Below are 25,131 nucleotides of genomic sequence, written 5' to 3'. Positions count from 1 at the left end.
ACCCCCGCTCGAAGCGGCCCCAATTCCTCCGCAGAATCATAGTACTGGTTTAAGCGCTCCCTTGCAGTTAAATTCCAAGCCAAATTCATCTCCACAGCGCACGATACAAAGCTCTGAATCGAAGAAAGCTAACCATCCGGAATCAGTGATCATGCTGCCGGCACCATTCGTGGACACATTCGAAACCCGAGCGGAATGCCGGGCTAACAAATTGACCCTGACCAAGGGAAGGGAGTGCACAGTTCTCGACAAGCCAGGTACTTTGCTCCACGGTCCCCTGGGAAGATTTTTGTCCAGGCTGCCGACGGAGCATTGTCGTGACAAGCCAATCAAAGTAACGACTAGACGTGTTTACAAATTTTGAAAAAAAGTACTTCGTTCGCACCGGCAATGTCAATCTAATCGTTGGATTGTCCGTCAAAGTTTTAACTAGATTTGCCTTGATGTATGTCTTCGAATTTTCAATGGAAAACGTGGTGAGTAATATTCGCTGTGAAAATTTTTAAATCGCATTTTGTAATTCGCGTACAAGGCGTTTCAAAGCTCACTATATCATAGTTACTAACTGTGATTATATATAAGCATATCAGCTGATCCAAAAGTACTTTTTGGTTAGGTTGTTATCGAACTTCGAACACTGCGAGGGTAGCCTTACAGCGGCGAGACAGGGGACCGTGGAGCAAAGTACCTGGCTTGTCGAGAACTGTGCGCTCCCTTCCCCTGGCCAGGGTCAATTTGTTAGCCCGGCATTCCGCTCGGGTTTCGAATGTGTCCACGAATGGTGCCGGCAGCATGATCACTGATTCCGGATGGTTAGCTTTCTTCGATTCAGAGCTTTGTATCGTGCGCTGTGGAGATGAATTTGGCTTGGAATTTAACTGCAAGGGAGCGCTTAAACCAGTACTATGATTCTGCGGAGGAATTGGGGCCGCTTCGAGCGGGGGTCAGTCCACAATCGAGTGTGTAGCCTTTACTCTTTCTTAGTAGAGGAAAACCAAAAAGCGATAACTCGCTTAAAAGGCTTCGGATCGAGCTGAGAAGCGAGATGACAATAGAAAAGACAACAAGGCATTGAGGTGAGTCATCTTTATTGCAAAAATACCAAAATTTCAGCTATAATGTCGATTACCGTTTTTCCCCATACAAACCTTTATAAATTCAAACTGTTGTAACACAACACCACCACATACTGCAAGGCGAAGGTCACGTTTCGCGTAACCAAACTCGCTCGTTATGTAATAGTAGATGTCGGCGGTAACCGTGTCACGTTTCGCGCGCTGAACGTTCGCATAAAGATTAAAAAAAAAAAAACTCCTCGCAGTGTGAGCTTGGGCCGCCTGTGTACGGACCAAGAAGACGAGGTTAGTAAGGGGTATGTATTTTTTCCAAATACAGTCTCAAAGTAAACATGTATGCACTTTATTTCCAAAGCCTGTGAATAAAAATAGAGCCTCGTTTGCTAAGTATTATTATTTAAAACGTGCTATTGTCAAGATTTCCAGTGAAGAAAGAGCTCAATTGACTGTAAGCTGAGGAGTCGAAATACCACATGGTAGAGATAATAGGGAGCTTAAGGTGGCTCAACACAGTTTTTGATACCTGTGTCTCATTCACCTTTTTCTCTAAAACCCTTGATCCCTCGGTCGCCAAAAATGGCAGCAAGCAGGTTAACAACACAAACTTTGTTTTTTTGATAATTAGGCTGACGTATGTACCGTTGCCATGGGAACATGAATAAATATAAACAGGCCTTTAAAATCGCTTTTGTCGATTTTGTAGAAAATCTAGTCATTAGATTTTCGTTACAATTTGCATGCAGCAAGCCTGTAACGATTCTCGCAAGTTAACAACATGTTGATAATAATTTAACAGAGATCTTTAATTGACCCTTGTTGAAGGCTCAAAGGAGTATCTAGAATTTCCTTTGTTAAAGTTCATTTTTTTCAATACTCTAGTTACTTATTCCCTAGAGTATTTTCGTGCCAAATTTCGTGAAATTCTAATGAGTGGTTCTCGAGAAAAAGGCGTATTTCCGAGAAAGCAATTTTTCATCCAATCGCAATTTTTTGACTTACTACGCATGCGCTGCATTTAACTGGGTTCTTTGCATCGTTACCTTTTCTAACATATCTTTGTAATAAAAGATTAAAACCATCAATATACTGCGTTCAGTTATAGAGAAAAATAGCACAGATAATGCGGGCATTGGGCAAATAAAGTGATCGCTCTATTGACGGCATGTTTGTTGTTTGCAATCCTAGTGCGCGCGCTGAATCGCATCAGCAAAAGCGCGCGCGAAAACTGTGTTCGGCCACCTTAAGGGCTCATTAACCGATTCATGCGCGCGCTCGCGCGCGTTGCTAAGGAGGTGAAATTTCACTTCCGGTCAATTACGTCAGCCTGAGCATTGAATTAAAAACAACTCAAAAACTTGCAAATTCGCAGACATTTTAGATGTTTTTCTTTGTGTTTCGCAAATGCAAAGTAAAAAAAGTACAAGCAAAGACAAAAAAAGAGACAGACAGAAAAACAAGAGCAATAGAAAGAGAAAAATTAACTCCGTGTGGCTTTGTTTGATCTTACCGAAGTGCGCTGGTAGTGTAAATTACGCACGCGCTGATAGGGTAACTTCCAGTAGATATCGGGCGCACTTCCGGTTTCTTTAAATGCTAAAGGAAACGCGGTTTTTCATTAATTCCAGCCTTTTTCGACCAATTTCGATCAAAGCCAACGTTGGCAACATAGCTACGCATTCCTTTTTTGAAATCATGCTTTTTTCAGAAAATTACGAATTTTTCAATATTTTGAAATGCTCTCAAAATCTGACCTTTTAGAAATGAAACAAAATCGATGCATAGCGTAATGAGGATTTGAATTAAAATATTAAATCAATGAAAAAAATCCCAAGAAAGTATTAGTCACATGACCATGGGCGTGGCCTGATGACGTCATCATTAGTGTTACTGACCATGAAAAAGTTGACAGACATGAAATAACTCTGAACTAACTAAAAATGATGAGGTTATATGAGACTAAATTTTCCTTAGCAACGGCTCGAAAAGATCGTTTAATGGGCCCTTAAGCAAACCAGGACGACGACGGCAACGAGAACGTAACCAAACAAAAGTTTATTGAGCAAGACAATAGCCGTGCACGTGCGTTATAAATCTCTGCACATTTCTTTGCCGTCGTCTGCAAAACAACAGGAACCTTGAGAAAACCACAACGGCAACGTCGCGAAAAAAAAGGTTTAATGAGGAGAAAAATGGCTGTGCACGTGCGTTATAATTCCTGGTACATTCCTTTACCGTCCTCTGCAAAACAACAACGTGAAATGACCAAATTCTGCGTTGTCTGGAGAACGTGAGCCACGACGGCTAATTTTTTAAATTGTTATTTCAAATTTATCGATGTGACCTAGATTCACTTTCGTGATGGCTTTGACAGTGATAAACAAAGTAAATGACTTCAGGGTACCGCGAGATTCTTAGGTAAAATATGAAATCATTTTTTTTTTATCGACGTTGTCCCCGGCGTCTCCGTCGTTGTTTCTTAATAGGCCATATTCGTATTCTCGGTATTGGATTGGAACTAGCTTGAAATGGAGGCTTGTGCGGGGAAATATTATTAAAAAGCGATTAGAGTCATTTGCCTTTGAAAAAACTCCCGCATTAGCCTCAGTTGCAAGCTAGTTCCAGTCCAATACCGAGAATACGAATATGGCCTATTGGAATATTATCTGTGCAAATTTGCTCCGCCGCGCTTTCTTTTGTTTGTTTTCTTCGTATCCTTTTTCGTCTTCCCCATTTTGCCAGACCAGCTTCAATAAAAACCGAGCTACAGGGCCTTGAGCGCATTGCGAAGCACAAGGGTTTTCTGGAGATTCGGGCGTACATTTCACCGCGAGGTAAAATATAATGGTAGTAAACTTCTCAAGCGCTGATTGGCTCGGTGGTCTGCGAACCCAGCTGAAGGCGTTTGTGGGCGGATTTTGTTTGCGAAGCAAGAGATTTTTCTTAGCGCTGTTTTCTTGAATGAATTTTTTTCGCTTGACGCAGACACTTTAAAGAGTTACAACTCAAATTAGGGAATTTGTTCGATTGCTCTCAAATTTTGACAGTAGCTAGATTAACATATAAAAACACAAAAACTTGTCTGGGAATTGTTTATTTCGAAATTTTTTTTCTTCGAGAGTGGTTTTTGTACGATCACTTCACATTTTTAAAGTCCATTTCGAAAATGTTCTGTAACTTTTAACTACAATTGAATGTGGCAAAACGGAGACACGCTTTTTTGCCGCTTTTCGTCCTGAAACCGAGGAAAATGATAAATTGGGGAAAAACAAAATTTGCTTTGACTGGTAACTTCCAAAAGGTGATTAGGGCGCTCGCCTTTAGAGGTAGCGAGAAAATCGGTAAGTCATTTTATTTCAAAATTCTTGGTACAGTTTGATAGCCAGCTCTATAAGTTTTAATCTGATATGGGGTTTAGGTATCTACAGCTTAAACCGGACGCGAGACACCCCTCAAGGTACACGGTGACCTTAAGCTCCCATGACCAAGTCCTGCGTAATCTGCGGAACCCGAACGATGGCAGCTAATTTTTCGTATTTCCAATTGGAACTGAACGGTGTCATTACGGGCATATTTAGTCTCAACACGTTTCTAGAGCCACTAGCCTCTTGAACAGATCTAAACAATTACGAATTTCGCTGGGTAAAATATAAATTCGTTTTTGACTAGGCGTCGTCCTCTGCATCGCTTTCGTCGTTTCTTAAGTTTCCTAATATACGTACCTATATGATTCTCTTAATGCTATAATATGTTGCACTCGTAGAAGAATGCGCAAGCCAAGCATAACTAATTTAGGTTAAACAAATTCCGAGAGGCTAGGTAAAATTTTATTTCTCTGGAAATTAATTCCATGAAATTTTCCATTCTTTATATAGAAAGCTGAAAGACAACCTATTATCATTTGGCGACCTAAAAGTCATTCTTAAAGGTCTGAAACGTCTGCGTCACATGTAAGTGCATTCTACTCTTATTCAGATGCAAAGGATAGGCACGAAGTAGCAATTTTGCTTAGAAAATTCTGGCCAAGGGGAAAGGGTGCAATGAGGTTAACCAACAAGTGAGGCAACGCCAGACCACAACACCGGGGGGAACTACGTGCCCTACTCCTTGTAATAAGTGTCATGGTTCTTTAACATCCCCTGCTAACCATACAACGCTGAAGATGAAGGAGACGGGGCCAACGATTTAAAATTTTTATCTGAGAGGGTTTAAACGTCTAACCATTTGCAGATGTAATGTGAAGTTTATATGAAATAATTCATATATGAACTGCGGTTGTAAAGTGTCTTGCCCAAGAACACAACGCAATGTCCTCGGCCAGGGCTCGAACCCGGACCGCTCGATCCGGAGATGAGCGCAAAAACCATAAGGCCACCGCACAGGGCTTCAACGGGATTCGAACCCGTATCGCGGAGGTCACGGGTTCGAATCCCGTTGAAGCCCTGATTTTTTCAGGCTTCTTCTTTCCAATTGCTTAAATTGGAAAATTAACTGCGATGATCATTCTTCACTTTCATTTGCAGATGTAATTACAAAGGCCTCACGTTCTCCTCCTGTGAGGCGCGGTGGCCTTATGGTTAGTGCGCTCATCTCCGGATCGAGCGGTCCGGGTTCGAGCCCTGGCCGGGGACATTGCGTTGTGTTCTTGGGCAAGACACTTTACTCTCGCAGTGCCTCTCTCCATCCAGGTGTATAAATGGGTACCGGCGAACTTAATGCTGGGGGTAACCCTGCGATGGACTAGCATCCCATCCAGGGGGGAGTAGAAATACTCCTAGTCGCTTCATGCTACAGAAACCGGGATAAGCTCCGGCCTGATGGGCCACTTGGCTCGTATGCAGACTTTACCTTTACCTTACCACGTTCTCCTCAGTTAGTTTAAGACCCCGAGTGTTGGTCCGGTCTGGGGCTTGAATCCCAGCAGTCTGGCGCTCTACCAACTGAGCTGACCAGGCGGTGGTAGATTTATTCAGAAGTGAGCTGCCATTAACTTATAAATCCTCACAGGAACATTGATTCAAATCCACGGATTGGACCCACCCTTTCATCGGATGTCTTTGCTGGTTTTGACAGCATGGATGATCTGTAAGTAATAAACGGAATAAATCATAACAATAACAAATCTGAGGTCATGATTGATCATCGCAGTTATATACACAACTTAAGCAGCTGTGAAATTAAAGCCTGAAAAAAAAATTCAGGCTTGAATTGCATTCAAACCCATCTATATGATCTTTCATATATTCACTTGTATCTCTACCATCTACGGGTGTTTTACGAACTTACAACGAGTCTAACCCCTAGTTGTTTGATAGTTCAGTTAGCAGAGCACTGCACCGTTATCGCAGCTGGAGGCCATGGGTTCGAAATCCCGTTCAAGCCTGATTTTTTTTTCAGGTTTTAAATTTCACAACTGCGATGATCAATCATGACCTCGTATCTTTCTCCGCAGTTCAAATACATGATCTTTCATATATTCTCTTGTAATAACAAATCTGTCGCAGGTAGTGTAATGACACTTACCCTCAGTCCAATACATTCGGCTATTCGTGAATGGATTAATTCTTAGAAGAGAAAATTGATTGAGAAGTGAGAAATCTGGTACTTTCCTAAGGGTTAAGGTGGCTCAAAACAGTAATATTTCCTTTAAAATCCTGGACTCTAACGCGCACCGCTAGGCATCATGCGATCACCCAAGGGGTCGCGAGAAAGCGCGCGAGATTTCAAGTTTGCAAAACTCACAACAAACATGGCGGCGCGAGGCCTACTTCGTAAAACTCTGTTTCCACTTAGTTAAGTGAGCTGTTTGCGATATCGCTTATTTTTATCTTCAAAAACATCCATCTTTCAGGCAATTTGAGATGAAAAAACATTCTTTTAAACCGCTGTGCTGGAACGTAAACAAAAATTGTGATTGATGTTGCAATCGATCGCGCCGGCTATCAATCTAAAAACAGCAGGAAAAAACTACTCTTCAAGTTTTCTTCGTTCTTTTTACTAAGCCAGTCTCACCTTCGGGTATTAATGGTACTCTTCTTCTTCCGCTTATGCTGCTAACGACATCAGCAAAAAGAAAACACTATTCGCGGGCATTCGCGTTTATTCGCGTGGAATTGCGGGCTTTACTGAGCGGCGGGCTGTTTTCACACGTGCGCAAGGTGCGATCTTGCAAAGTCGAGATTTTCAATTGCGCGTAGAACGTGCGCTAAAAAATTGCTTATTCACGAAGCTAATATCTCAAAACTGATCCGGTGACCCTACTTTTTTAATGCAAAAACTTATTCAACAGCAAGAGCGGAATGCATGTGCGAAATTGCAAAAAAAAAAAAAAAAAAAAAAAAAAAAAATTACTGGGAGTGGAATTTTTCCAACTTGGAAATTTCCATTTTATTTAATTTAAGCAAAATCTACTCCGCAGAATTTTTCCTAATTTTCCCTTTTCTTCTTCTGTGTGTAATAAAACGATTTTTACTAAAAAAAAAAATATGAGGTCACCGGCTTAGCTCTTAAGATAGATGCAATTGATGGTAGAAAGTGGGTCAAGTTTGTTGCTATTCAACAGGATAGTGCTACCTTAATTTATGACTTAAACACAATGAAAGGAACAGTGGAGAGTTACCTTAAAAAAATAGCACAGCCATTCAAAACAGAACAGTTCCAAGCCTGAAAAATCGCACCTAGTTCTATAAGAAAAAAACAAAAAGAAAACTGTTCTGAGCCACTTCAAACCCTAATTTAGGTGATCGTATGAATGCGAGTGCAATTGGCCACGTTCGATATATCAAGTTAACTCCATATGGCGATCTACTTAAGATAGTGAACATCAAGTCCCTGGAGCATCGCAGATACATGCAAGCCCTAATCCTTTTTTGTAAATCTTTGTTTATTACGGGACCAGTCCAAACTACATCAAGGAATTATTCTCATTGCGTTCTAGCAATTATGATCTAAGAGGCTATTGTAACCTTAATCAGCCTACCTTTAAATCAAAGTATTTGCATAAATCTTATCGCTACATAACTTCACGTTTATGGAACAACCTACCTGACAATATAAGAGGAGCGTCCTCTCTTAGAATTTTTAAAAATTTACTAAACAATGTTAGTCTGACTACCGAGGCCAATTAGGGGTGGCGAATGGTAAAATCCGAGACTTGCCGAGACGCCGAGACCGTTGTTAAAAAATTCGAGACCGAGACTTAAACGATTTCGGAAAATCCGAGCCCGAGACTCAGTGCAGAGAAAACCGAGCCCGAGACCTTAATTACGCACAACTCCGAGCCCGAGACGTGAGATTCGTGCTCGCTTGGTCGCTTGAAACTGGATCTCATTTAGGGAAGTAGTCAAAACTACTATACAATCAATAACTTGTAGTTTATTTGAATTACCAAAATAGCAGTCACAGATAAACGCTAGCTATTTAGTTATGCAATAAAATTTCGACCTTATTACGGCCTATCATGACCCGACTTTCAACTACTTTCGAGGTCACGCGCTGTCATCAACTTCCGGTCAGCTAGCTTCAAAAATCTCATAGCTTCGCGATCATCGGTTAGTCTCTCGAGCTTACTACGCAATCTAGTTTCAGCTGCTAAATATTGTTTGACCTTCCGTACTGGTTGATATAACACGTTATGGACGAGGAGAGAGTGGAGGACAAGAAACGGCGAAAACGCAAATGTAAGTAAATTGTTAACTTTGTAATTATTCACACATGATTATTCATGAAGACGCCCGGGCTTATTATTCTCGTGTTTCCAGAAAAAAGATGTATCTTGACTAGTTCTTGCTATTCGTAAGCATCGATTAAGGAGGTCTACATATGCATTTGCTTGTGTGTTTGTAAGGCTTTTACTCTAAAACTATATTAACTTGTATTTTAACCGCGCGATGAAAGACTAATGAAGCATCATAATGGCTGTCATGGCGTGAACAAATTCGCCGGCAAATTATTTACTTGCACAGGCCACCTGTGTGAGTAACCTTGTAAAAAGATAATTTCGACCGCGAAATGGATAAAAACCTAGGCTCAATACTGAAACAAGTTTGACTAGTGTTTGTAAGCTTTTGTAGACGAGCAGGCAGCACCACGAAAATAAGCTGAAATCGCTGCGAAAAAACTGCGTCGTTTGTTCAACCGACAGGTGTATGTGCTGACGGAAGCTCGCTGCATGTAAAATGTGGTATAAAAGTAAAGTCTTCACGTGTCAAGTGGCTTAACATGCAAGGACGAGGAGTTCGACGCATGTTAACCCCTACTGAGCATTTTTGTAAAGTTGGGTAGACAGAGGCACTGTGAAAGGGGCGATCTGCACCGTTTACAAGGTTCTTTATAATTGGCCAAACGAAACAATAAAAAAATTAACAACAGGTTAACAACACAAACAATACCCCTTGCCCAAAGAACAAAAGAGTTGCAGATTGACAAGAACGAATCAAAATAGAGGTTCTAAAGAGGTGCAGGTCAACTGCTGTGAAAGTAAAGTGTTTAGCTTGTTCTAGAAGGCGACACGGCGCACAACTCACGAATGTGAAGTAACTTACCACAAAGGACGAGGAGAACAAAACGTTGGATTACCAAACACATGGTAAGAACACTACATAATGTAAGTAACGCAAATTAAAGTAAGCATGCAGTTAGTCGTTTTCTTTAAGGCGTCTTATTTAGAGGTTATATCTACATTTGTATTTTCTACGACCTTCAGAAGTTCTCCAGTTGACATAGTGCTCCTTTATTACAAAGACCATTACAGTAAAATATTGTGTTTGTTTTGCGAAACGGTATTCTACAATAGCTTAGAATACACCGTATTAGACACGCCGGTATATTCCAGACTACAATAGCACGTCCTTAGGCTAGCCACTTATAAAATCTAAATCGAGTTACTTGAATTCTTTGACTTAATTGGCTAAAAATACAGACCACCGACCATGTTTTCGTGCGATTTCAGCATCAAAGCGTGCGCATGGTTATTGTCAGCGGAAACCTGATCAAATAAGCATGCGCGCGGGCTGAGGGAATATAACAAGAGAAGCAAAAGTAAAGAAATGTAAAAGTTCCGTATTTGCCGCCGTTGGCGTAAACGCCATGCTTAATCTCAGCAACACTGACTCTGCTCGCTCAACGCGATACCTCCCCAGAGAACCTCTGCTAAAAAAGCAAATCCGAGACTCCGAGACCTTGCGAAAAAAATTCGAGACTCCGAGACCGGAAGAAACACATGAAAAACGAGACTTCGTGACTCGTCAACAAAGCTTCCGAGATTTCGAGATCGGATCAAAAATTTCCGAGATCCGCGATTTTCTGGGTACCATTCGCCACCCCTCCAATGGTTGTTGTAATCTTTGCATCGAGTAGTTTACATATTTAAATTTTTATAGTCTAGTTTTTAAATTTTAAATTTTATAGTCCAGTTTTTTTATTTTTACTGAATAGATAACATATTTAAATTTTACATTTTAATTTTAGCATACACGTTCACATTTAAACGAGCTCCAGGCTAACTGGTGAAATGTGTCTAAATAAAGTACTTACTTACTTACTTACTACTTACTTATCATTAACATGCTCCGAAGCTCCGCGGCTTTCATGCCAATCTTCTATATTTGGTGGTGTTTTTCTTGTAATCAATTCTCTTTTAGGAATTGAGAGTCAAAGAAAACTTAAATAATTTGCAATGTTGTTCAAAAAGGCCTCGCAGGATTTACTCTACGACTTGTATTTCAAAATTTTCTCAAAACTGCAGGAGCCTTTAAACGGTTGCAATCAGTTTGAAATATTCAAAAATAGTGAAAATCTTTAATTGCTCGAGCTGTAATTTTTTTAATGACTGGGAAAATTGCGCATGCGCACGCGTTAATTTTAATAAAGTGCAAATTAAGAACTAACGATGAATTGGCCTCCTCTTAGTTAATCTCTGAAGTAATTTTCTCAGTCATATAATAAACAGGATAGCAAGAAGTCATCAATTGATATTTTTTGAAACGAGATGACTAAATTACCACGAAAAATTTGGACTGTTCACAATAAACAAAATTTTGATCCTTTTTTACGGCCGATTACAGATCCGTTGCCATTGAGATATTGAGAGCAAGAGCTCCTTGCTTACTAAATTGCAAAGGCAAGTGAAAAATATACAGTGCTCACGGTCGCTTTATCTAAACATTATATTAATACCCAGGATACTCTTTTTCTCCGATTTGATTCTTTTGGCGATATATGACAATAAATTATTCATACGTTTATTGCAACTGCTAGTTCCAGAATTTGTCACGCAAGCAGGTTGCGATCTCAAGATCTCGTCAGAAAGCCAGTACTTGGTTCTTACTTTTATGCTGTGTTAAAGCCTTTCTATTTCTTACAATTATCAGATCCATGGAAGGGTGCAACCTTGAACACATAGAAAGTGGAACTTTCCGTGCGATGCGCAATTTAACGAGGCTGTGAGTAATCCATTCACTTTCTTTGTTAATCTATCAATCTAGATTTCATTAGTGACGATCCTTAATTCGCGGAATGATATGGGTCGTATGATGGCTACTAAGACATCCTGGCTGAAGGGGCAGTAAGGGACTTGCCTGCTATAAGTGTGTTGTGTCTTACCTCTCGTGCAGAACGCTTTTCACGTACATCAACCTTAGAATGCCTTTTCCCCAAAGGTACCTAGAACACCTCTTTCATCAGGAATGAATCTAGTACAGGCTAAATACAAACGGTTGGCATAATAATAAGATACGAAAAGGGTAGACTTAAACTGCAACAGCGAACTGAGCGTACCCTACAGACTTTCTTGTTTTAATCGATACCCCGTCCCCATTTTCAAGTAAACTTTGTATTTATCTTAATCTACATTTTAAAGTCAACTTTGGTTTTGTCCCTATTAATTTATTTGCTCATAGTGATCTATCCCACAATATATTGTCCCATATACAACCGGGTGCATTAGAAGGACCTGCCGATCAACTCTTGCACTTGTAAGTACTCATATAGCGTAACGGTCAACTTCTCCAAGGTGATTTAGTTGGGGTAAAATCAGTCACCCTTCAATTTTCAGTTTTTCTCGATAAACTGTTTCCCTATGGTCCGGCGCAGAGCTTTTGAATTGTGCGATTTTTGATAAATCCAAAGAATGCACTTGGCATGTCAATAGTCAGGAGATACCTGTATTAGTATGCATAGGCGTGATGCTGCATGCAAATATACCTAAGAAAGAAATTGTGGACAGACCGCATGGTCCTAGCATGTCGATAGCCAAGAGCACCAGTTTAGGCTTGCTATATATTAGATCTGACGAATGCAGTTATGAACACTTAAAAGAAATGAGCACGATACGCCCTCCTAGCCTGGAGATGGGCTTTTTTTACTATAGAGGTGGTAGATAAAATCGACAACAACACGTCGTCGACAACCACTATAAGTTTTCTCGACACCCTTATCGCACTGATCCAACACCCTACTGAAGCGCGCCACATATCGAGAAGGAAGCACTACCTAACTACGCCTCTCGGTAGAGAAGGGCGGATGCAGCCACTGTGGGTCAATCAATTGATCAATCAATCGATCTTTATTTGTACTCAGTCTTGCTAAAAAAAAAAAGTTAAAATGTTCAATGAAAATATTAAAAGTAAAAGTTAGAGTACTAGCTGCCTGGAATAACCATAGGGGCTAGCGGAGCCAGGCATCCAGTTAACATCATGCAGCATTAAATATTTGCAACAGAGACTGCCACTCCAGAGTGGGACTCTATAGCCACTCGAGACGATGCTCCGCATCGACATAGCGCTACACCATCGTCTTCCGAGACGAACGGCTGCCGACGACGACGACAGGTAAGCAAGAGAACTGAAGCACAAATGCACAAGAAGAAAAAACAAGAAGAGGAAAAACGCTATTTCTATGCTATGAAGGAAGTCTAAACCATTAATATAAGAAGAGCACACAGTAGTTATGGCAACTAATAACAGCTATGTATTAAACTATTGTAACTCCCCGCGGGTTCGACAGGCGGACAAGGACTGAACAACTGACAAAATAACTCAAATCTTTGTACTCTTTTAATCCGTACGTTCCTTCTCGATACACTTCCTCACTCTACGACGCACATGGTCTTCCAGATATGGAAGGTCCCATATATGGCTATGTCACGCATCACGAAACCACATTACACTGCCCCCCTCTAACAACCATTATCCGTCCCGGATAATGGCAAACTTCAAACAGTAACTGGAAATCTTACATTAAAATCAACTTCATTACGAAGCAGTTCATTGTCTCTTAACTAAGTGTTCAGATCATTTCATAGTCCCTGTATCTAGGGGGATTTCTCTGTTTCCTGCTGGATCGCCTGAGGCCCTCCTGGTCCTGCTGCTGCCTCGGTGCCCTGTCACGCGCCTCCTTTTTGTCCTGGGAGTTCTTCTTCCTGAACCTGGGAGGTAACTTCTGTCTCCTCTTGGGACGTCTGACGGGTGCTCTTCCCTTAGTGTTGACCTCCTGGTTTTCCTGCTGTGTAGTTGTTCGGCTGGATACATCCTCACTTTTCTCTTGCACTGGGCCCTGGAACCAGTCTGCGCGTTCTACCCCAGAGTACTTCCAAAGGCGGTCTCTGTGTACCACATTAGGCTTTTTCCGAGGGCCCCGCTGAATCCTGTACACAACATCATTAAGCTGTTCCACAACAACGTATGGCCCCTCCTATGGCCGGCTCAATTTTGGCGAGATGCCCTTCTTTCTTTCAGGATTGTGAAGCCACACCAGTTCCCCACTTCCAAAGGTAGATGTGACAATACGCATGTTGTACCGCCTCTTCATCCTCAGACTACTTTCCTGCTGATGTACACGAGCAAAATTGTGAACAGTTTGCACAGACTCTGTCAACCTCTCAACATACTCAGAATAGCCTCTATCCTCAGGTTCTTCTTGTGGGCGCCCAATTAACAGGTCCAAGGGTACACGCAATTCTCGTCCAAACATGAGCATTGCCGGAGTAAACTTCGTGGTTTCATGCACTGCTGAACGGTAAGACATGAGTAGTAGGGGTAGATGTCGATCCCAGTCTCTCTGGTGATCCTGGTCAAATGTGGCGAGTTGGGCTTCTATAGTCCGGTTGTAGCGCTCCACCATGCCGTCAGACTGTGGGTGTAGGGCAGTCGTCCTGGTCTTATGGATCCCGAGCAGGGTGCATACCTCCTGGAACACGGACGATTCAAAATTTCGACCTTGGTCAGAATGTAGCTCACCAGGGAAACCGAACCGACTAAAGAACTGGGACACAAGGACATCAGCGAAAGTGACCGCTTCCTAATTTGGGAGTGCATACGCTTCGGGCCATTTACTAAAATAGTCCATCGCAATGAGGATGTACTTGTTACCTTGATTGGTTTCTGGCAGAGGTCCCAGGACATCAATGGCAACACGCTCCATGGGCTCCTCAACATTGTACAACTGCAGCGTAGATCTTTGCTTTACCCTAGGGCCTTTTCTAGCCGCACAGAGGTCGCACCTTTGACACCATTCTTCAACGTCACGGCCGCAATGAATCAAGTAGAATCTTTCACGGACTTAAACCAGAGTTTTGGAAACCCCCAGGTGACCTCCTACAGGGTTATCAGGGAGTTGCTTTAACACTCTGATGCGGAGCCCTTTTGGTAGTACCAGCTGCCATGTGACCTTGCCAAGCTCGGTTAACTCCCACCGATGATACAGCTCTCCCTCCTTAACAGCCAACGAATCCCATTGGGCCCAGTAAGCCTTAGTGGTGGAGTCGAGATGGGCGATGCTTGCCCACTCTGGGCGTTTTCCAGCCTCCTTCCACCCTAAGATGTGACAAATAGTCTTATCTTTCATCTGGTGGGTTCGCAACTGTACTGGTGATAGCTGTTCATCTTCAGGTTAGTCCACGCCTTTTACTTCCTTTCCCTCCCTCGCCGGGCTAGCAGATTGACATCGAGGGCCTTCAGACACTTGGGTTTGTGTAAAATTCACCACGCAATCATTTGGCATGCTGGTCGCATTTTCTGCCCCATCTTTTTCCTCTTGGTGCTGACAATGCTTGCAGTTGGTTTTGAAGCATGGCCGACGCGACAAAACATCAGCGTTCTGGTGGCTTCTCCCTGTGCGGTATACGATACAAAAATCATGGGTCTGCAGCTTATCCAGCTATCATGCAATCTGACCCTCTGGGTTCTTGAAGTTTAGTAGGCACTGGAAAGATGCGTGGTCGGTTCTGATGGTGAACTTCCGCCCATAGAGGTAGGGGTTAAAATGATCAATCGCTTTGACAATAGCCAAAAGTTCATGCCTGGTTGTGCAATAGTTACGTTCTGGTTTGCTTAGCGCCTGGCTGTAATAAGCTATGACTCTTTCGTCCCCTTGGTGGACTTGGGACAGAACGGCACCGATACCAACATTACTGGCATCTGTGTCTAACATGAAGGGCTCCTCGCTCTCAGGGTAGGCCAATACTGGAGTGGATGCGCGGGCTTCCTTGAGGCGATGAAACGAACTATCACATTCCTTTGTCCACATAAACGGTTGGCCTTTCTCAGTCAGTTTATCCAGAGGGCGGGCAACGTCAGCAAAAGGAGGTACAAATCGCCGGTAGTAAGTGCATAGCCCAAGAAAGCTTCTAACATCTTTGACATCTTGTGGCAAGGGCCACTTTGTGACAACCTCAACTTTTTCAGGGTCTGTGGCAACCCCTTCCTCGCGTACGACATGGCCAAGGAACTTGACCCTGCGCCGAAAGAGTTCAAACTTCTTTGGGTTCAACTTCAGGTTGGCTGCCCTTAGCCGTGAGAAGATATGTGTCAAGCGTTGTAGCTCCAGTTCAAAGGTTTTTGCATGTGCAATCATGTCATCTAGATAGACCAAACACCTCAGGTCGCCAAGCATATTGTCCATTAATCGTTCAAAAGTCGCGGGTGCATTACATAGACCGAAAGCGATCGCGTTGAACTGCCACAGCCCATTACCTGCAGTGAAGGCAGTCTTCTCACGGTCCTGCTCTTCTACTTCCACTTGCCAGTACCCACTTTTGAGGTCTAGGGTGGAGAACCAGCTTGAACCAGATAAAGCATCGAGAGTTGTGTCTACCCTCGGTAAAGGATACGAGTCCTTCTTAGTCAGTTCGTTTAATTTCCGGTAGTCGACGCAAAATCTGGTACCACCATCTTTTTTTTTTACTAGGACCACCGGTGAAGCCCATGGGCTGGCAGAGGGTTCGATTATGCCTTGTGCATGCATCTCCTCAACAGCTTTGAATGCCTCCTCCCGCTGTGCAAATGGCAACCTCCTAGGGTGTTGACGTACAGGGGGAGCATCGCCGGTATTGATTTTGTGTTTCGTAACCCCTGTACGGCCGAGATCATAAGGTCCTCTAGAGAAGATGTATTGGAATTCTAGCAAAAGGTTGCACAATTGATGCTGTTGGTCGTCGGTCAACCCTTGAGCGCTTGAGGTAGAGATCTTTGAGATGCTCCGGGAGGCCCTCATCCGGACTAATAGGTTGGCGGTGGGGGTCACTGCTAGGGCAAACAATCCTCTCTACAGGTTCACAAGTAGCCACTTCTTTACCAGAGGGAATCTGTCTTGGCTTATTGGTTAGGTTGACCATCCACACTGGAATGTAGTCACGCTGAGCATCAACTAGTGTTTTTCCGACCATAACACCGGGCGGGAGTATTGTGGTAGGCGATGGCCCTACTGTCCCCCAGGGTTCATCATATGGCTCATTTACAATTTTAGCGGGTACCAGTATTGCACTGTGAGGAGAGATCACGGTATCTTCCATAGCTACCACCCGGTGGCAGCGAGCTACTTGGAAAGCCAATGGCTTATGCAGAGGTACTTCCTCTACTCCAATGCGTAGGCTGCCCACTCCAGTATCCACAGAACAACCATGAGCCATAAGAAAGTCAAGGCCAAGTATAAACTTGTCTGAAATATCGGCAACTAGTGCTACATGTGAGACCTCTGCACCACCAATTTTAACCTTAAGCTGTAGCTTTCCATGCACCGTAGCTATTTCTCCCATTGCAGTTTTAAGGACACTGGTCGTGGCTTCTACATTATTACGTAACTGCTTGGTAAGCACATTGGGTCGAACAATCGTAATGTTTGCTCGAGTGTCAACAACCATGGGGCACGGTACTCCTTCGATGTGGCCGATTACCGCCACTATTTCAAACTGTGCGATGTAAGGCTCCCATAGTGATTTCCCGTCGAATGAAGGTGGCTTTTGGATCGGCCGTTTTTGTTCTGGCTCCACGCCGGAAAACGATAAGGGCGTCAGGATACTAGCGGGGGATGCCACTTGTAGCTTCATTGGAGTCGAAGTTTCCTCCTTAACATGCGGTGGTTTCGTTGTGTCGAGCGCTTCTTTCAATTTCCCGTCGAGCGCTTGTAATGCAACATTTAGCTTTCAATCTAGCCTTTCTTGTATTTCCTGGAGTCTCTTTTTGACGGTTTCTTCGAAGGATCTGTGCTTAGCGTTTAAGGTGGCCACAGTGTTAGAGAATTCTTCCTCGAAAACATTTATTTTCGCTGCAAGTTTATCACCATGTAATTTGAGCTGAGACTCCATTTGAGCTGCCTGGTTGTTTATACGAGCTCCTAAGTTTTCGAAGCGCTCGGAGATTTCCTGTACTTCTAGGTCTGCCTTGTGGTCTTGTTGCTCGATTTTAAGTTCTATGCCTTTGTTCTGGCTAGATATCGATTGCAGAGCCTCCATAATAGCGTCCATTTTTGTGTCTGAACTGTCCGGCGGTGGTGTTCCCGATGCGACAGCTTCGCTTGGTGTGTGTTCGGCCTGTGTGTTGAAAACAATTTCTCCGTCCTCGTCGTTCATCTTTGAATCGCCAAAAAAAAAATAAAGCACCACTTCTGACACCAGTGTAACTCCCCGCGGGTTCGACAGGCGGACAAGGACTGAACAACTGACAGAATAACTCAAATCTTTGTACTCTTTTAATCCGTACGTTCCTTCTCGATACACTTCCTCACTCTACGACGCACATGGTCTTCCAAATATGGAAGGTCCCATATATGGCTATGTCACGCATCACGAAACCACATTACGCTATAAAAGAAAGACTTGGAAAGGTGACAGAAATTAGCAAAAGAGTAATTTACAGTAAATTGGAAATCAACACAACTGGTAATCAGAATATGAGTAACTAATAATCTTTGACTAGATCGCTCTTTAATTTACCGATTCCTTGAAGTTTGAAGTAGAGAAGGTTTTCAAATTTTCACTAATTGAGTTCCATACTTTGGAGCACTTAAATCTTATGTCGAATATTCCATAATTTGTTCTTACTTTAGGTAAAGTATAGAACATATTCGAAGCCTTCTTGTATTATAGTTATGCCTTTTTATTGACTTGAGTGAAGAAAGTATCAAACACAGATGGTAGACGTCTTTTGTGAAATTTATACATAAAGACTGCAATATTAAGAAAGACAAAGTCAGGCAGTTTAACAATATTTAAGTGTTTGAAAATTGGACTAGAATGCTCATGAAATTTAGAGAAAGTCATCACTCTCATTGCTCTCTTTTGTAAAATAAACAAAGGCTGGGTAGTTGATGAATAGGTGTTACCCCAAGAAATCAAACCATAGGTTAAAAAGGAATATATTAAGGCATAATATAGTTTAACCAGAATATCTGAATTCACATAATAACGAGGTTTAGAAAGAATCCCAATATTTCCCTTAATCTTTACAACAATATAGCTTACTTGACTTTTCCATGATAAATTAGAATTTATTATAATACCTAGCTATTTTATTGATTATGTCAACACGTTACTACCCTGCTTTCTGCGTGTGATGGCCAATTCATTCGCGACTAAGTTAATTGTGATATGGAAATTTCATTAAAAACGCCTACAAATCTGTAGGTTTTATTGCAGATAATAGTCTAACGACCCGCAGGCCTATCGAAGAGACGAAAAGCTTTTTTGATTTTCAACACATGTGGTAATTTTGTCGTTTCCATGGCAACGCGTGGTTAACGGCAAGTTGACATCTGCTAAAACATGACGAACTTGTTCACAATTTGGAACCACTGAAATGAACGCCAGTAAGCTGGTTGTCCAGCGGCACTCCGCTGTAGTCGGTCGGTCAGCGGCGTTCATTGTTGTATAAAAGCCCGCGCGATCAGCCTTCATTCGTCCGCCATCTTGGTTGTATCTAGTTCTCGTTACGGGGAGATTTCGCTTGCATTAAAGATAAAGCTTACAGTTCGTCGGGGCCTAGTGTGTGTCCATTTAGACTACTGGCGTGGTGGCAGCGATAAAGATTCGAACCGTCACGTTCCCGTCAGATCCAACGCACTTTATCGACAGATTCGTCGGGATTCCCGAGCAGCCAAGAGTCGGTTATCGATATCATCTTGTTCCGTAAGCTGCGATGTCTTCTAACAGAGCCCCCAAGCAGTGGTGCCTCTCAAAGAACGAAACTTTAACCTCCTTCGAGAGTTGGAAACAAAATCTTCTCTACACCTTGTCTCTGGACGCCAATTTCGCGCCATTTTTGGGCGAAGGGTCGTCGTGGCTGAAAAAGACTAGGGCGAGCCCGTTACGCGGTTACACTGATGATGGGGAGTCGGTTCCAGCTGCTCGAAGGCGAACTGCTACCCAAAAGGTAAACATGCTCGAACTCATGCTAGGCCAGATTGCAAATTATTGCCCAATTATCTCTCGTAATACGATTGTCAAGAATTCTACTTGTATTGGGGAAATATGGCAGACAATTAGACTTCATTTCGGATTCCAGACTACTGGGGGTCACTTTTTAGACCTGGATGACATTCATTTGAACCTCGATGAGCGCCCAGAAGATCTTTTCCAGCGTCTTATGGCTTTTGTGGAGGACAGTTTAATTAAACCTCACACCCTGCTCCACCACGGATCTGTTCTTGAGGAGGAAGAGGAATTGTCACCGACGTTAGAGAATTTTGTTATTTTAATGTGGCTGAGATTGATTAACCCTGCTTTACCTAAACTTGTTAAACAACGATATGGAACTGAACTTCGGTCTCGTACTTTGGCGTCCTTAAAGCCTGAGATCTCCCAGGCGCTGGACTCACTCCTTGACGAAATCCGTTCTGCCGAAGACACAAAAGTCATGCGTACAGGAGCCTCATTTGCCACTCAGAAGTCCTCTTTTCGGAGGGGTACACCGACCTACAGTAAGTCGTCTGCGAGGTTCCCGGGACGCTCCTCTCAAAAGGCGAAAGAATGCCCCCTCTGTAAACAAGCTGGCCGCGCTTCTCACAGCCACTTTTTAAGCGAATGTGGGTTCCTTCCTGAACAGGACCGTTTGTACCTCCTGAAAGCTCGTCAGATTGTTTCAATCCTGGATGACGACAGCGTTGAGTTAGACCTTTTGTCAAGTAATGTTGACCCGCCGCGTCATCAGAATCTGGTTGAGCAGAGTGATCCATTTACGTCTGATGCATCCAGGAGGGTCCTCGTACGTCAGTCCCCGTACATTGACACGTTTTTCGGCCATCATCGAGCTAGAGTCATCATTGACAGCGGCGCCACAGGTAACATGATCAGGCTCTCCGCTGTACAGAGGCTCGGCGCAGGGATCTGGCACAGTTCACAGTCAGCTCATCAAGCGGATGGCTCCTCTCCTTTGAAAGTCCTGGGGGAAACTCGCCTGAGCCTCACCCGTGGAAGTCATTCGTTTCAATTTGAAGGTCTTGTTGTGGAGAATCTGGACGTAGATGTCTTGGCTGGTACTCCGTTCATGGAAGCGAATGACATAACCATTCGTCCTGCCAAACGCCAGGTCATCCTCGGGGATGGTACCATCTTCACCTACGGATCTGTCAACCATCCTCCGACTCACAATGCTGTCCGCCGTGCACAAGTGCTGCGTGCACCCCCTTCTTCTACCACTGTCTGGCCTGGCGACTTTATAGAAATAGTTCTCCCGGAAGATTCCCTACCTGATGCTGAGTACGCTCTAGAGCCTCGATTTGACGCCACTAACGCCCGTTCGGCCAAAGTCGTCGACATGTGGCCGCCTCCCTGTCTCATCACAAGCGTCGCTGGTAGAGTGCGTATTCCTAACCTCTCAGATAGGCCTTATGTCCTGAAACGAAATGAACACTTTTGCCAGGTCAACCCTGTCTTCTGTCCGTCTACTCAAGATCAGTCTTCCAACCCAGTTGACAACCTTCCGTACCACAAGGTGTGTTCAGTCCCAGTTTCAGAGTCAAAGTACTCCCAGGGCGTGGCACTAGACCCCGACAACCTCCTCCCTCCAGACATCACAACCAAGCTCCGTAACCTTTTGGTCCAGTACGACTCCGTCTTTGATCCAGCAATTACCGGCTACAATGGCCCAGTAGAACCTCCTCAGCGTAAAGGTCGCCTCCCCCTGTACGGTCGCGATAAACTTGTCGAGCTCCAGCAGAAGTTCGATGAATTGGAAAATCTTGGCGTGTTCCGTCGCCCCGAAGACGCTGATGTTTCTGTCGAGTATCTTAACCCGTCGTTCCTGGTCAAAAAGTCGTCGGGTGGCTTTCGTCTCGTCACTGACTTCGCAGACGTAGGTCGTTATAGCAAACCCCAGCCCTCCCTGCTCCCGGACGTGGATTCTACCCTACGCTGCATAGCCCAGTGGAGACACATCATCGTCTCAGACCTAACCAGAGCCTTCTATCAGATCCCTCTCGCCCGTGAGTCCATGAAGTACTGCGGAGTCGCTACCCCATTCCGGGGCGTACGCGTCTATGCCCGGTCGGCCATGGGTATACCTGGCTCGGAAACCGCACTTGAAGAGCTCATGTGTCGCGTCTTGGGTGACCTCCTCCAGGCTGGTATCGTAGCCAAGATAGCAGATGATCTGTATTGTGGGGGCAACAGCCCAGACGAGTTGCTCCGAAATTGGTCTTCTGTTCTCCAAGCTCTCCATAAAGCTAGCCTACGCCTTTCGGCGTCGAAGACCATCATCAACCCCAAAACTACTTCCATCTTGGGTTGGACTTGGTCCCAAGGCACTCTTCGCGCCAGCCCTCATCGCGTCTCAACACTGTCCTCCTGCAGTCCTCCCAATAAAGTTGGCGGCATGAAGTCCTTTATCGGTGCGGTCAAGGTCCTTGCTCGTGTTGTTCCACATTGTTCTGCTCTATTGGCCCCCCTTGACGAGGCTGTAGCCGGGAAACAGTCCCAGGATGACATTGTCTGGTCCGAACATCTTACTGAAGCCTTCAAGTCTGCTCAAGCTGCCGTGGCGTCTAGCCAAACAATTACTCTCCCGAAGCCAGATGACCAGTTATGGATCGTGACCGACGCTGCTGTCAAGAGACCCGGCATCGCCGCCACTCTCTACATCTCGCGGGGTGACAAGCTAGCCCTCGCTGGTTTCTTTAGTGCAAAGTTGCGTAGTCACCAATTATCCTGGTTACCGTGCGAAGTGGAAGCACTTGCGATTGGTGTTGCAACAAAACACTTTAGCCCCTACTTAATACAATCTAAACACAAGGCCTGCGTGCTCACCGACAGTAAGCCTTGTGTCCAGGCCTTCGAGAAAATGTGTAGGGGAGAGTTTTCCGCTAGTCCGCGAGTGTCGACTTATTTGTCAACTGTCAGCCGCTTCCAAGCCAACGTGAGGCATGTTGCCGGTGCTGCGATCCTACCTTCTGACTTTGCAAGCCGCAATGCACCGGACTGCTTTGATCCTTCTTGTCAGGTGTGCAAATTCATCACCCAAGCTGAGGAATCTGTCGTCCGACACCTATCTGCCCAGGACGTCCTATCTGGTCAGAAGAACCTCCCTTTCACAAGTCGAAAAACTTGGTTGTCTATCCAATCTGAGTGCGCGGACTTACGTCGAACGCATGCCCACCTAATACAAGGGACTCGTCCGTCCAAGAAGCTTACTAACATTAAGGACGTGAAAAGGTACTTGTCTGTCGCCTCTATCTCCAGTGATGGCCTCTTAGTCGTGAAAAAGACTGAGCCTTTGGCTCCTTCTCGTGATTGTATCGTAGTGCCCAGACAGGTCTTAGATGGTTTACTAACCGCCCTACACCTCAGGTTGTCTCATCCATCGTGTCTCCAGCTTAAGAAAGTTGTCAGCCGCTACTTTTACGCCCTTGACCTAGACAAGGCCATAGAGCGCGTTTCTCTTGGTTGCCATCCTTGCGCTGCACTTCGCCACGTCCCCCACGCTGTTATAGAACAGTCAACTTCTGATCCTCCAGCAGCAGTGGGTGTCTCCTTCGCAGCCGATATCCTGAAGCAGTCTCGCCAACTTATTTTGGTGCTCCGAGAGTGCGTTACCTCCTATACTTCGACCCTCCTCGTGGTAGACAAGAAGCATGGGACCTTACGCGATGGGTTAATCCAATTATGCGTCGGCCTGCGACCCCTTGATGGGCCTAACGCTGTCATTCGGTGTGACCCAGCGCCCGCCTTCAGAGCTCTCGTGAATGACCAAGTCCTATTGCAACACAAGATTAGCCTTGAGATAGGTCGCGTGAAGAATCAGAACAAGAACCCTGTCGCTGAAAAAGCAATCCAAGAGTTGGAACGCGAACTCCAGCGGCTGCAACCGGAAGGTGGCCCTGTCTCTCCTAGGACTCTGTCCGTAGCCACTGCCCACCTGAACTCAAGAATCCGCTGCCACGGCCTATCCTCTAGAGAAATGTGGACTCAGAGAGATCAGTTTACCAACTCTCAGATTCCCCTAACAGATCAGGCGCTAATACGCGAGCAGCATCTACAAAGACTGGTAAACCATCCCCACAGTGAAACGTCAAAAGCCCCGCGTAGTGACTTGCGCAGCTCTCCTTCAATAACTGTTGGTGACTTAGTTTACCTCTACTGTGATCGTAATAAGTCCCAAAGTCGTGACCGATACCTCGTTGTCTTAGTGGACGGTGAGTGGTGCAATGTTCGCAAGTTTGTTGGGTCACAGCTACGAAACGTTTCGTACCGTGTGAAGAAGAATGAGTGCTATAAGGTCGCTCCCATCCGAGTACACACGCCCTGGCGCCCCAGTGAAGAAGAGTCCAGCGACTGCGATCTTGACATCGGTGTCGACCAGAGCCCTCCTATTGATGATCGAGGACTTCCTAACGACGAGGAACCTTCCCTAGAAAGCCCCCCGTTACCTCCACCTGCCCCAGGGATCCCCATCGAGTTATCGTCCCCACCTTCCGCTTTTGTCCCGGCAGAAGATGTCCCGAGATACGGTGAGGATAGCCAACCCGGTTCGCCGGATGACGTCGAGGTTATACCTGCCCCCTCTCCAAGTGTTAGCCCTGCAGTGAACAAACGTCCAACTCGGCAACGGCGTCTCCCGCAACGTCTTCAGGACTATGTAGTAGAGTTGAAGTAGCCCGGTCGATCCTAATCCTTTAGCCGTAGCCGGACAATTCTAGACATTTAGCTGTCTCTCAGCATTTGTTTAGTTTTTTTTTCCTCTTATCTGGTCCGAGACTTTAAGACTGCTCTTCATACAGTACATTCCTCGTACATAACCTGTGTGTGTATTTCATACCGACTTATCGCCTAGTGTTTCTTTATTTGCATGCTTATTTGTTTAAGGAGGAAAAAAAGAAGCCACGCCAGTAAGCTGGTTGTCCAGCGGCACTCCGCTGTAGTCGGTCGGTCAGCGGCGTTCATTGTTGTATAAAAGCCCGCGCGATCAGCCTTCATTCGTCCGCCATCTTGGTTGTATCTAGTTCTCGTTACGGGGAGATTTCGCTTGCATTAAAGATAAAGCTTACAGTTCGTCGGGGCCTAGTGTGTGTCCATTTAGACTACTGGCGGAAAGTATTTAATTGCTGATAAAGTAGGATAAACAGAGGAATTTCATGAATTTTGGTTTCCATGGAAACCAGTGGACGCCCAACTTGGCAGTAGACCTGAAAATGTTCGAATTGGTGACTGATATCAGTGTACTAAATCTTATGCTTGTATCAGAAAGTGCACAATTTGCTTGAAATTTCGAGTTATGCCGCCGGACTACTAGAACAAAAGTGCGTATTGGGACCACAGCTAATATTTTTGTGGCGATTTCAACAATTCTAGCTATTG

At 44.4% G+C, this 25,131-nt stretch overlaps 1 protein-coding gene and 1 pseudogene across 2 annotated transcripts in view; both read left to right on the top strand.

Annotated features, from left to right (window-relative positions):
- LOC145486374 (uncharacterized) overlaps positions 1-25,131 on the top strand; it is a 49,873-nt pseudogene that overhangs the window by 3,228 nt on the left and 21,514 nt on the right. The window contains exons 5-8 of the transcript XR_014049270.1: positions 4,949-5,023; positions 6,081-6,158; positions 11,444-11,515; positions 11,972-12,046. The product of XR_014049270.1 is annotated as an uncharacterized LOC145486374 (transcript). The remainder of the gene's footprint in view (positions 1-4,948; positions 5,024-6,080; positions 6,159-11,443; positions 11,516-11,971; positions 12,047-25,131) is intronic.
- Positions 19,149-24,549, top strand: LOC145486365 (uncharacterized). Its single transcript, XM_081465012.1, has one exon. The coding sequence runs from the start codon at positions 19,481-19,483 to the stop codon at positions 24,428-24,430; it is 4,950 nt and encodes a 1,649-aa protein (XP_081321138.1). The 5' UTR covers positions 19,149-19,480; the 3' UTR covers positions 24,431-24,549.

This window comes from Orbicella franksi, chromosome 1, assembly GCF_964199315.1.
Source record: "Orbicella franksi chromosome 1, jaOrbFran1.1, whole genome shotgun sequence".
Taxonomy (NCBI): domain Eukaryota; kingdom Metazoa; phylum Cnidaria; class Anthozoa; order Scleractinia; family Merulinidae; genus Orbicella; species Orbicella franksi.
This window is presented reverse-complemented; position numbering and strand designations above follow the sequence as displayed.